Source organism: Papio anubis, chromosome 8 (genome assembly GCF_008728515.1).
Source record: "Papio anubis isolate 15944 chromosome 8, Panubis1.0, whole genome shotgun sequence".
Classification (NCBI taxonomy): Eukaryota; Metazoa; Chordata; class Mammalia; order Primates; family Cercopithecidae; genus Papio; species Papio anubis.
Window position 1 is genome coordinate 2889618 of NC_044983.1, and position 12676 is coordinate 2902293.

General features: G+C 37.8%; 1 protein-coding gene and 1 long non-coding RNA gene across 6 annotated transcripts in view; one reads left to right on the forward strand and one right to left on the reverse strand.

The window, feature by feature from the left end:
- CSMD1 (CUB and Sushi multiple domains 1) overlaps positions 1 to 12676 on the reverse strand; it is a 2034404-nt gene that overhangs the window by 31118 nt on the left and 1990610 nt on the right. For all 5 annotated transcript variants that reach the window (XM_031669914.1, XM_031669913.1, XM_031669915.1 and 2 more), the window contains 3 exons: positions 10705 to 10893; positions 6407 to 6580; positions 5388 to 5570 (listed from right to left, as the gene is read on the reverse strand). In XM_031669914.1, the coding sequence (XP_031525774.1) occupies positions 5388 to 5570; positions 6407 to 6580; positions 10705 to 10893 (546 nt within the window). The remainder of the gene's footprint in view (positions 1 to 5387; positions 5571 to 6406; positions 6581 to 10704; positions 10894 to 12676) is intronic.
- LOC116276437 overlaps positions 1 to 12676 on the forward strand; it is a 50548-nt gene that overhangs the window by 18014 nt on the left and 19858 nt on the right. The gene's annotated exons all lie outside the window — the stretch shown is intronic.

Below are 12676 nucleotides of genomic sequence, written 5' to 3' on the forward strand. Positions count from 1 at the left end.
ACTTTGGCACATTTAATTGGTCCAATTTCAAATCTGGCCTGGAGAACAAAGATGTATTTTTCTTAAAAAACATGGAAGAAAACATCCTGCAAAATTTGCTCGGCACAGAGAAGTCACTGTACTGGGAGTCGAGGGACTACCCTTCTTATTACGTAGAAAGAATGCACTTGCGCTCAGGTTGAACTGGATTTTGTTTGAAAAAATAATACAAAGTGCACATGCTGGTGCTTCCTGGTCCTGTGCCAATGGCAGATGGAAGTATTCAATCATGGCCCTCTTCTCTGATGGCTCATGGTGTGACTTCCAACCCTTTCTAACACAGACCTATTAGTAGTTTCCTGGTTGGCATATGAATTGGGATATATTTACCAATCCAGAAGTAGATAGTATTTAAGGCTCTCTAAAACTTGAAAGTTTTATGATAACTATATTATATATTAAAATTTCATATTGCAATAATTAAGGGTCAGACTATCCAACATATATATATATTGTTCATTCAACAAACATATATTCATCACTTACTGTGCAACAGGTACTGTGTAGATGTGCTTACGGAAAGCCTGTCACAGAAAGGGATTGCGTTTGGTCCAATTCATAGTTTAACAAACCAAAAGAGGACACTGATGTTATTGTTACATTGTATTCTAATTATATTTGCTATTCAGTTGTATGTCCAAATCTTCAAAAGCCACCTATGTAGAACCAATACCCAAATGAATCAAATAACTGATGAAAAATATTCAATTCGGTTTGTAAGCAATCTAAAGTGTTAGTTAGTTTGCTAATATTGTCAATGAATGAGTACCATCATAATGCTGTCCTAATATTGGGAAAGTCCCCTCAAATATTGTACTATGTAAAGTAAAATTCATGATGAGTTTTTTTCTTTCTGTTTTTCTGGCTGACAAAAACCACTTTCACTCATGGTTATAACTACGAAAATGTCTAGAAGGCAATGTCAACATATCTGCTTTTATATCAATGCAATTATGTAAAATTATAAGAGAGGATTAAGACTAAAACAAAACAATAGATTAAATTTCAAGGAGACAAAAGGAAAATAAATTAGAAGAGGAAAAAATAAACTGGAAGAAGAAAAATAAATTAACCTGTAAGTTTAAACTTTGCCATATTTTCTCTTTCCTGAGTTTATTTTCTTTTGAAATACACTTTATAAAAAGTACATTTTGTTAATGTGACTTCTTCAGCTAAAACATAATTTTCTTTAACTCAGTATATAATAACATTAAGCTTATTTTAAATATACTTTTTTTTTGTTTACAAATAGTACTGTTCATTTTACATGAGAAAAAATTGCTGTTAAATTGAGTTAAATAGATGTGAATTTTTGCTCATGCAAGTTAAATAAACCTGAGCAATCAATTTAAATTCCTTAGATGTAGTGCCTTTAACCATAAAATGAGTATTACAAAAATACTTATTCCCGGCTGTTACAAAATTACCCATGATATATGTAAAATGCCTAGTGTGAGATCTGATGTATTAGTGGTCACAACGAGTTAGCTTGTAGCTTATGCTATTGTTATTTTCATCATCATCACTTTCTTCTTGAGTAAAATGTAGCTTTATCATAATTTCATCTGAAAGAGAATTAAGAGTTCCCTAATACAGCTTAAACTAAATATTTTAGTTATACAATGTAACTTCATGAGATAGATCAATTCGAAATGTTAAGTTTGAACCTATGATTAAAAGACTAGATGGCTAACAAAAGCCAATTTGATTTAATGTAAAGGAAATATATCTGCAATATAAATTCTTTGAGTTGAATAATTTTAAAAGATGTTTCATTTTGAATTACAATTTCCTCCTCCTTTTTACAATGTATTCTATTTATCTAACTTTTTGTATCTAACTTTTTGACAGGTTTAGAGGACATAATTTCATCAGGTTTGAAATAATCTTAACTAGGGGATTAGCCAAGTCATAGCTAGTCACAGAAGCTATGCTTCCTGGACATGCAACCACTAGTTACATCCTTTTTCATTGAGAGTAACTCACACTTCAGTGATTTGGACCTATGATAACAAACAAGGAACAAAATGAAAAGCTACAGATTCTCCAAAATGTATTTCAAATTTTTGCTGGTGTGTGTGTGTGCTCAGTCACTGATTTTATGATTTTTATACATAATTTGTTGCCTTATTGGTTGTAACATATATCGCAGTGGGCTTATTCAGCTTCCCATGATGTCTGTATCATATAATGCAGTTTTAGAAGCAGTGAGTTTTGTGGAGCATGGCATATTTGAGAAATATTTTCAGCATTGCAACATTTTATAACTTATTTGCGTATGCAGCTTTTAAGGGCTAAGTTTCCAAGTTTTTTCATAGAAGTATACATTTCTAACTTTAGAAAGCAAAATACAATTTTAAAAATACTTCGCACTGCCTGAGTTAGATGGATTGGGAAGTGAAACACAATTAAGCTCTCATTCAAATAAATTGATTGATGTGTGCTTTGCTGGACTAGAACTCATACTGTGCCTTCATAGCCCCAAAGATGGGAGATTTCTAAGGAAAGACATTGCTCACCCTCAACTGTCATAACTTTGTTCGTCTTTTAAGATTTCAAAACTGAAATACTGGAAGTAAACATGATATTGAATGTACAGTCTCAGGTGAATGGTCGTCTTTGATAGAATATTTTATATTCCACTTTCTGGGAGTGTCAGAGTCTGCTTTTCACACACCAAGTTCAGCCTGCAAACCAGGGTTTCGGCTCAATGATTGCATTGAGTACTCTTGACAACAGAAGGACAGTTCTGGTTTTCATCAGCATCAGATTCTATCTATAAAGTCTGAATAATTATTCCAGCATTCACTTATTGACATCCAGCCCTCTTTGTAACTATTGAGGAAATATTTTAAATTTCAATTAAAATACTACCGATGATTGATCTTTCAGCCTCTCTTTTCTCAAACAAAAGAGAACCAAGACGTTGTGATCACTACAAAGAATCAGGTCTAAAGACAAAATGTCACAACTCACAAACCGTGGTGCTTTTCAAAAGTCCTGAATGATAAACGCTACAGATACGTGAAGCTACTGTCAAATGTGATTTAATAGAAACGTTGAAATTTTACTATGGAAATTGTTTTAATTTATTGGCAACATTTTTGTAACACCACACTTTGTTATAATTACAGGATTAAACAAACTTCACAAAAATATCATAAGCCACTCTTACACACCTTTTAGTCAGATTCACCAACTGTTGACATGTTGCTCACTTTTTCTCTCTCTTTCTCTCTAAATATGTATTTTCTAAAGTATTTGAGTGTAAGTTACAGACATGATGACTCTTTAGAGTTAAATGTATCAGTATGTATTTCCTAAGAACAAAGGCATTCTCTTTACATAACCATAATACAATTATTAAAAGCGTGAAATGTAACTTTGATGCAATGTTGTCTCATACACGTCCATAATCTAATTTACTTCAAGCTCTTGAACATATTTTTAATAGTTGCCTTAAGGTCCTGTGTTAGTTCACCACCTAGATCATCTCAGGGTCAGATTCTACTGTTTCAGTAACGCCTCTCATAACTCTGTTTTGCTCAGTGTAGGACCCAATCCAAGACCACACATTGCATGCATCAAGTCTCTTACTTCTGAAAGAAGCGCTCAGAATGTGTCTTTTCTGAACTTGACATTTCTTCAGGAGCACAGGCAAGCTGATTTGTTGCATGCCTTTAGGGTTTTGGGGGTTTTTATTGCTGCTGCTTCAGGATTCGATTCAGGTTATGCATTTCAGTGGCAATACCAAAGACATGACAATGTCTCTTTTCAGTGCCTCATATCAGGAAGCATAGAAGATCTCCTTGTTAAAATATTGCTGATAATGGTTTATCCCATAGGATTGCACACCTAAAGTACTATATGACAGAGTAGAAAACACTCTGGTTTTTTCTCTGGTGAGAAAACTGCCCTCATGTGCAAATTTTAATACTGAAATCTCTACAAGATGAGAGGGAACTGAAAAAATCTGCATTTGATTAAAAAATGTACATCAATTTATAGTGTCATACTTTAGTCAATAACAAAAGTATGATCCTGCAATTCATGACTACGGGTAACCATTTCTCACTACTAATCAGTGGTATTTGACCTAAGACAACTTTTGTAGGGCCTAGTCTTAAGATTTACACTACTTTGATTGTGAAGAGGCAATTCAGAGTAAAAAATTATCTTGGATTATCATGTTTGTTTGCACATATGTGTATGCCTATATTATATACATATATACACATATATAGTCGAAAATAGTCTTTGAGAATAAATATATACACTATGCATGGGCAAATATAATATATAAATGTAAATATATGCACAATTATTCATATATTCATATGTAGCATTATTTTATATATGAAATTAATGCTACATAGGTTTATAATATAGATAGATCATATACATATTTTATTTCTATTTATATAGCATGTATAATACAATAAAGGCAGAAGTGGAGACAGGATAGTCAAGTACAAAAAATGAAGATTAAGGAAACTTGAGTTAATTTCTCATAATGATAGTGTGTATGTGAGCTTACTCAAGTTGGTCAAGTTATATGGAAAGTGTTTCATACATACAAAAATACATATGGAATTAATTTGTATAAACTTTTCAGACTCAAAATGTAATTGAGAAGTTTGCTTGTAAAGAATTCCTAACATTTACAGTCCTATCTGTCTGAATTCTAAATAGGGTTTTGAACACCAAATACATGGTTACCATCACCTCTCAGTTCACATTTGCTTGAGGCTACATTTCTGATACACAGTGCGGTGTCTATAACGTGTCTGTGGCAATTCTTACTGTCATTACTGGAGCATACCACCACTTCCTATGATGCCTCTCAAACATTAGAATCAAGTAGACCCACTCCAAAATAGTTCATAGAATATAACCCCAGATTCCTGTGAAATACAGTGCTCCACACATGGACCACCAATAGATTGGAAATGACATGTGAATGAAGCCTGCTCCCAGCCTGCAGAAATTCCCATCAGTGATCTGCACTGGTCCTACTCGCTGCTCTGGAACCCCACCCACTCACCGCCAGGATCTAGAAAACGCTGACAACACCACATACAGATTATCACTGGGAGAAGGTTAGAAGCTTTCGTGTTATGAACTTTCAAACAACAAGCATCTGTGTGATGGGACCTGTGGACACTTGGAATACTTTCACGCACCCAGTCATGATTTCTGATGATGCTTTCACAAATATTGGGGGGGAAAGATTTAACTGTATAAATAGTACAAATCCCTATAAGTTTTGTAGAATTTTGCCAGCCATTTTAGAATGAATTCTGTGGTTTTAACTTTCAAGGTAGACCTTAAGGCTTGTGGCTACTCACCCTCGCACACCGGCTGCAGTCCTGACCATGACCCATTGAGCAAACACGTGCGTTCAGGGGAGCCCCTCAGCTGGTGCCCCATTTCACAGGAGAAGCGGAGAAGACTCTTTGTCTTAAATTCATCCCCAAGCCGAGACCCATGTGCTGGGGTTCCCGGATCACCACAGAATCCAGGATTATTTCCTATTGAAAATAAACACATATGACAATGCATAATTGTGTTAGACTTGTTTTAAGCAGAGTTGTTACATTTACAGATAATGAAAAGTTGTTGAAATTTGTGTTTGACATGAGTTATGGTTACACAACATTCTGGCAATCTTGTAAGAGATGATTTCTTTGTGACAGCCCTAAAAATGAAAGAATTTAGGATGTTGCTCCTGTGTTACTAAATTCACAATAGCCTATTCAAATGAATAAATGACATTTCCTCTGGAAGGAGGAAAATGCTGGGAATGGTAAATGTATCAAGTCTTCACTGAAAAGGTAGGTACAGAGAGCAAAAGGAAAACGGGGCTTTAGGTAAACTGGGAACGTAAAAAAAAAAAGGCAAATGAGAGGTTTAATTCTTCAGAATTGTATCCAGAGAGTTGCTGGTTCGCTGAATTTTAATTGTTTAAGAAACATTCATGAAAAAAGTAAAGATAATTTTTTTTCAAAGAGGACACATGTGGTTAATGATGATAGAGGTGGGGAAAATTAAACACATAAAAAAGAATAAAGAGCAAACAGGGACACACGGAGGCAGGGCCGGCCAGCTTCCTTGCAAATAAGATCCAGACACTCCCGAGAATCCTGGAGGAGAGCATTTAAAGTGATGGTGTCTAACGATTATGGCGAAGATGAAGACAATATCTATAAGAGAGTTGTATTTGGCTAGAAATGGAATGATAATCATTTCAAAGAGATGCATAATTATAGGGCATTTGAAATAACTGTAAATCATCGTTATCTGAAATCATTATTGGAAAGGTTATTTGACGCCTGTAATTCTGTCAGTTCACCTGTAGGCCCCTTACCTGTGCAGTGGGGCAGTGCCCCGCTCCAGTGACTGTCTTCCTGGCACACTCTCGTGTCATTGCCTATGAGACTCTGGCTCCCTCTGCATGAGTAGCGCACGGTGGCGCCGTATGTAAACAGCTCTCCAGTCAGGATGGCATTGGCAGGGACCCCTGGGTGTCCGCATGATATAGCTTAAGAAAAAAGAGAAAATAAAACAAATGAGTACATCCTTCCAGTTAAACCACTTGGTACTGGCAGATCTCCCATAGAAACACCCGTATCGACAACATCTATTAAAGAAAAACACCTAAATATTCTGGTATAGCCCTACAGTTCCCTTTTGTAATTTGTGATGAATACCAATTTTCAGATGATGCTTCCTCCCCTAATTTATTTACCGAAAAGGAGAGGTTCTGTTGATGATGTTTTTGTTTTGTTTTGTTAAGGTAGCTTTGCTTATGGTGGAAATTGACATGTGGATTTTCAAGGAGATAGCCATACTGCCTACATTTTTCCATCGACCCTTAACTATATTCCAAATGAACAGTATTATGGGAAATTTGAGAAAGTAACACGGATCCATTAAAACTATTTCCACAATTTTTTCAGTTAATATGACAATCATATGCTTTGCTTGGGGACATAATTTTGTCAAATCTGCTTACTCTTCAAGTTCACAAGTCTAAGAAAACCATTCTAACCATTTGTCTTTGAATAAGGGGCAGTCTAAGACGGATAAGTAAAATAATACTACTAAATTATTGATTAATGTATTCCTCAAATTGTTGCGTAAAATCCTCTCAGTATTTCTATTCATTTCCTTACAATTATACCAAATCAGGCCCAAACTCTATTTATAAATATCCTTCAAAAAGGCAAATTCTGTAATCCAGATTAATATAGGACAGTGAAGATTTATTTTTCCTTTACTGTACAGTATCAAATGAGGGCTAGCAATAGACAAGTTTTTATCTATATGCAAAAAGAACTAACTGAATTGAGACTACCAAGGAATCACTCAAAGGTGACCACTTCAGTATCCTAGAGGAATTCCATTTGGTAACGGGACACCCAGAAGGGTTATCAACCAGAGGGGGAGATTTGAATGCCTGGAAGCCACCGCCATCCCCCGAGTCACATCAGCCCTCACTTTCTGTCTTGCATGGACATTGATTCACTGGAGAACTAGATTTTATCCACATAGAGTCCTTAAAAGAAGCCAGTTAGACCTGAAACAGTGAAATGCTGGATCAATGACCATTTCCAGTTGAAATGAAATTTATATTTTATTTAAATGTTAACCTTCAGTGAAACAATATCACAGCAAAATCAGACACAGAGCTCAGCTGCTCTAGAGCACGGAAAAGCAAAGGCTCCCCCAAGATCTTTCGGTTCCCAAAGTCACAGCAATTCCAATTGTGAATGACACCAAGCCGAGGGAACTGGCCAGCTAGGAGGAGAGCCAGCTAAACCCCAGCTCCTGAAGATCTGAAGCACATCAGCATCGGTACAAAAACAAATGGAAGTCTCACACAAGCCAGGGGAGACATGAAAGAAATGTTCTGGGAAAGACAACAACAGAACTAAACCAACTTCTATGAAAATTCCCATGTGTGAAAGCAAAAGGAAGAAGAGAACGCAGACATAATTTGATGAAGATCGTAACACATTTATAGATGCAATTTTGTTACATAAGGCTGAGAATTGTTTTGAAAGTTATTACTGTCTTTCTCCACAGAAATTAATTGTATTGTTAAAGTCAGAATTTGAGACGAGTTTCTGTGTAGATTAGAGGAATGTGAGGGAAACTCACTTGGAGAAAAAAAAAATCTTCAACACTAACCCATTCTCAAAATACACTTCACAATGCTATAACTGAAAAGACAAGGGGCATTATTACCTTTAGTGTGTGTGTGGTAGACCCGACTGATAATGTAATTGCCGTTTCCTTCCTCGTTTTTTTTTTTTTTTTTTTTTTTTTTAAGAGATGGGGTCTTGCTTGTTAGCCAGGCCGGAGTGCAGTGATGCAATCATAACTCCTGGCCTTGAGTGATCTTCCTACCTTAGCCTCCCAATGTGCTGGGACTATAGGCATGTGCCACCATGCCCCACTAGTTTTTAATTTTTTTACTTTTTATAGAGATGGAGTCTGGCTAGGTTGTCCAAGTTGATCTAGAACTCCTGGCCTCAAGAGATCCACCTTCCTTGGCCTCTCAAAGTGCTGGGAGTACAGGAGTGAATCACTGCACCTGGCCTCCACTTTCTTTATGGATGCAAAATGCATAGGACAAAGATCGGATTTTGATTTTAAGTATTGCTTTCCTTCTAATTTCAAAAAGACTAAAGAGAGTGACACTTTTTCCTAAATCTTCAGACTATGATCTTAAAACACGATTCTCTTTAACAGCCAATCTGATTTTTCAAGTGAAAAGAAAAGAAGACTTTGGCTATTTGGTTAAAATGATGTATTTTTGCTTATCTTCATGGTCTATAATACACTGATAACAAGCTTTTAAGAGGGGCCATAGGGATCATCTATAATTTTCTCTGCCCAGAAGAGCACATTCATTTTCTGGAGCCATATCCCTTCCCCTGATTTAAGGACTCAATTCACAAGCCAATTACTATCGGGATATGAGCTTTTTTAAAAAAAAAAAAAAAAAAGAAAAGAAAAACAAGATTTAACAACTTTATTCATTTATTTATTTTTTATTTTAAGTTCTGGGATGCGTGTGCAGGATGTGCAGGTTTGTTATGTAGGGAAACGTGTGCGATGGTGGTTGGCTGTACCTATCAATCCATCACCTAAGTATTAAGCCCCACGTGCATTAGCTATTTATCCTGATGCTCTCCCTCCACTGCCCCCTACAGGCCCCAGTGAGTGTTGTTCCCCTTCGGTGTCAATGTGTTCTCATTGTTCAGCTCCTACTTGTAAGTGAGAATTTGTGGTGTTTGGTTTTCTGTTCCTGCATTAGTTTGCAGAGGTTAAGCTTCCCAGCTCCATCCATGTCCCTGCAAAGGACATAATCTCATTTTTTTAATGGCTGCATCATATTCCATGGTGTGCATGTACCACATTTTCTTTATTCAGTATTTTACTGATGGGCACTTGGGTTGATTCCATGTCTTGTTATCGTGAATAGTGCTGCAGTGAACATACGCATGCATGTATCATGGGATCTAATTAAACTCAGGAGCTTCTGCACAGAAAATAAAAACTATAATCAGAGTGAACAGAGAACCTACAGAATTATCATCAGAGTGAACAGACAACCAACAGAATGGGTGACAACTGTGCAATCCATCCATCTGACAAAGGTCTAATGTCCAGAATCTACAAGGAACTTAAACAAATTTACAAGAAAAAAACAACCCCACTAGAAAGTGAGTAAAGGACATGAACAGACACTTCTCAAAAGAAGACATTTATGTGGCCAATAAACAACATGAAAAAAAGCTCAACATCACTGATCATTAGAGAAATGCAAATCAAAACTACAATGAGATACCATCTCATGCCACTTAGAAGGGCTATCATTAAGTCAAGAAACAACAGATGCTGGTGAGGCTGTGGAGAAATAGGAATGCTTTTACACTGTTGGTGGGAATGTAAATTAGTTGAACCATTTAGGAAGACGGTGTAGCGATTCCTCAAAGACCTAGAATAAGAAATACCATTTGACCAGCAATCCCACTACTTGGTATATACCCCAAGGATATGAGGTTTTTACTGTAGTCACCTTGGACTGTACCAGGAATGCTCACAAAACCCAATCAGGTCTCACAGCACTCCCCTCTTTGGCTATAGATGCCAGGTCAACAGACAGAAACTCCACACCAGAGCCCTTCGCCCACCTGAGCTGAGTGAGAGTAAGGTTGGGAGATGCCTGGTGGGGAGGTCCTGGCCGCCGTGTCTGAGCTGTGTGGGCCAGGCCTACCTGGTAGGCTGAGGCTGAAGGCAAGCCGTGAGAGAAGGAGATAAAAGCATCATTGTCCAAGTGGTATCCAATTACGTGCGTCATTTCTCCTGAGCATACCAGCGTCCCCCGGCCCCTTGAATTTGCTTAAGTTGTATTTGGTGATTTCTGGCCAGTCTATCTACAGCTATCATACAAACTCCTACAACTGGTGATGGGAGAGAGCAGAGGGAATTAAAATTCAGTGATGGGAGACAGCAGAGGGAATTAAAATTCAGTGATGGGAGAGAGCAGAGGGAATTAAAATTCAGTGCCTTTAAAATATACTTGCAGAATTTTCTGCTGATGGTACCCTTACAGGGGTCTGTGCACAGAAATCGGGAATAACCCTGACTTACCCAAACACTTGGGCAGAGACCGGTCCCATAAGCCATTTGCCATACAGGTCAAGGCTGAAGATCCCAGCAAGTAAAATCCCTTCTTGCAATGGTACAGGACACTCATTCCATACTCAAAACTCTCAGGGAAGTTCTGTTGCCCGTGACGAATGGCATTTTCCACAAAGCCTGGATCGGAACAGTTCACCACTAGAAAATAAAACATTTCAGACACCATTTAGAAATAGCTAGAAATAACAGACAAAACAGATCAGAAATGAAGGCGAATTCCTCATCATTTTAGAAAATTCAGAAACTGACAACATGATGGCTGAGGCTCACGAAATTCCACTCTCAGGATGAATTCTACTAACCGCTTTGGGCCACTCTTCTTCAAGAGGTGTCAACAACTGGTAGACCACGATAGCAATTTTTCACACGAGGCTAATTTCCCCTATTTCCTAATAACGTTTTTTCAATGTAAATTCTGAAAATTAGTTTCCTTGGTTAAGTTTTTACGTTCTAATAATGGTCAAATAGAACTGGCTGAGGTTCGTTTAAATATTTTTACTCAAGTGTGGTGGTTTAGAACAGTCTGTGGCACGGTAATTACTCACCCCCTAACACACATACACACCTACGTGCATTAGTGCTTTAATATGTGTGCTTAAAATAATTTGGCTCTATGTAGAACGCAACTAAAAATGAAAATTATTCCATCAACACCTAATAGAAATGCAAATCAAGCCAGCCTCTGATTTAGGCCTCTTCTCCCTTTAGAAACAGACCCGTGGGGAGGCAGTCTTCTGTGGCGTGCGGGACACGCTCTGGTTCCTCTGAAAGGCGTTAGCCTGAATGCCTGTTGGCGTCTGCGAGGGAATTAGCGATGTGCTTTTGCAGGTGCAGAGGAAGAGAAAGAACTCTGATTACCTCATGCTTTGACCCACCCCACCAGTGAATGAGGCAGCTGTTCCAGAGGCCACAGTCTCTCCAGATATTTCTGGCTCAGAAAAGCACTGTGCAAATGAATCTCGGGCAGCCTCTGCACATCATGAGTCCCAGAAGCTGAAGGCAAACCCTGTACCCAAACTGTGTGTTTTATTTCTTCTCTATTCAAAAAAGGAAGGCAGAGGGCAGAATCAAGGCTTACAGTGTTCCCTTTTAGTGCCGTAGAATAATGTTCTCTGCTTCTTAAAACAACCCTGAGTTTACAGAAGAAAGTCTTGAGTTCTTTTGAATCAAAAAAGCAAAAACAAACAAAAAGCCATGTGTGAAGTTCGGGCAAGTATTTTTAAGATCCCACAGGGCACTGCATCTGCAATACAATTGTAACCAAATCTCTAAAATAGCAGGAATTACCTAATGTGAGAAAACCTAATTAACTTGAAAATGTGATTATCTGTATAACCTGGAAGATACCCACATTGTCCCATTCTTACATTGAGCATAAGAGATGGATTCAGCTCCCCCATGCTGCACTTTCATAAGGAGACGGACAGTCCCGGGCTGGAACACTAACGATATTTTTGTGTTTATGTTTGTGCTTATGTCGCTCTTAGGAGACTGTCCAAAAATAATTTCAAACTGTGTTTGTTGTCAAAGCAGAGAAAGCCACTTAGGAGAAATGAGTGGAAAAAAAGCCACTTTGACCATCTCCCACTAGGATGCCCGAGAGAAACCAAATGGCCCAGGATGCCAAAGGCCAGATTGAGCTGATGCCACCATTTCTCCTCCTCCTCCCCTCTTCTACTCCATGTCCTGTCTTTCTCCTCCTCTTCCTTCTTCTCCTCCTCCACCTCCTTGTCCTCTCCTTCTCCTTCTGTTCCTCCTCCTTCTCCTCCTCTTCTTCCATCCCTCTCTTCCTTCTCTTTCTCCTCCTTCTTCTCTTTCTCCTCTTATCATTTTCATCTTCTCTTTGGCTCCGCCTCTCTTAAAAGTTCACTGGCAGAGATTTATTTATCGGTGCAGTAACAACAGGATCCAACCACACCCT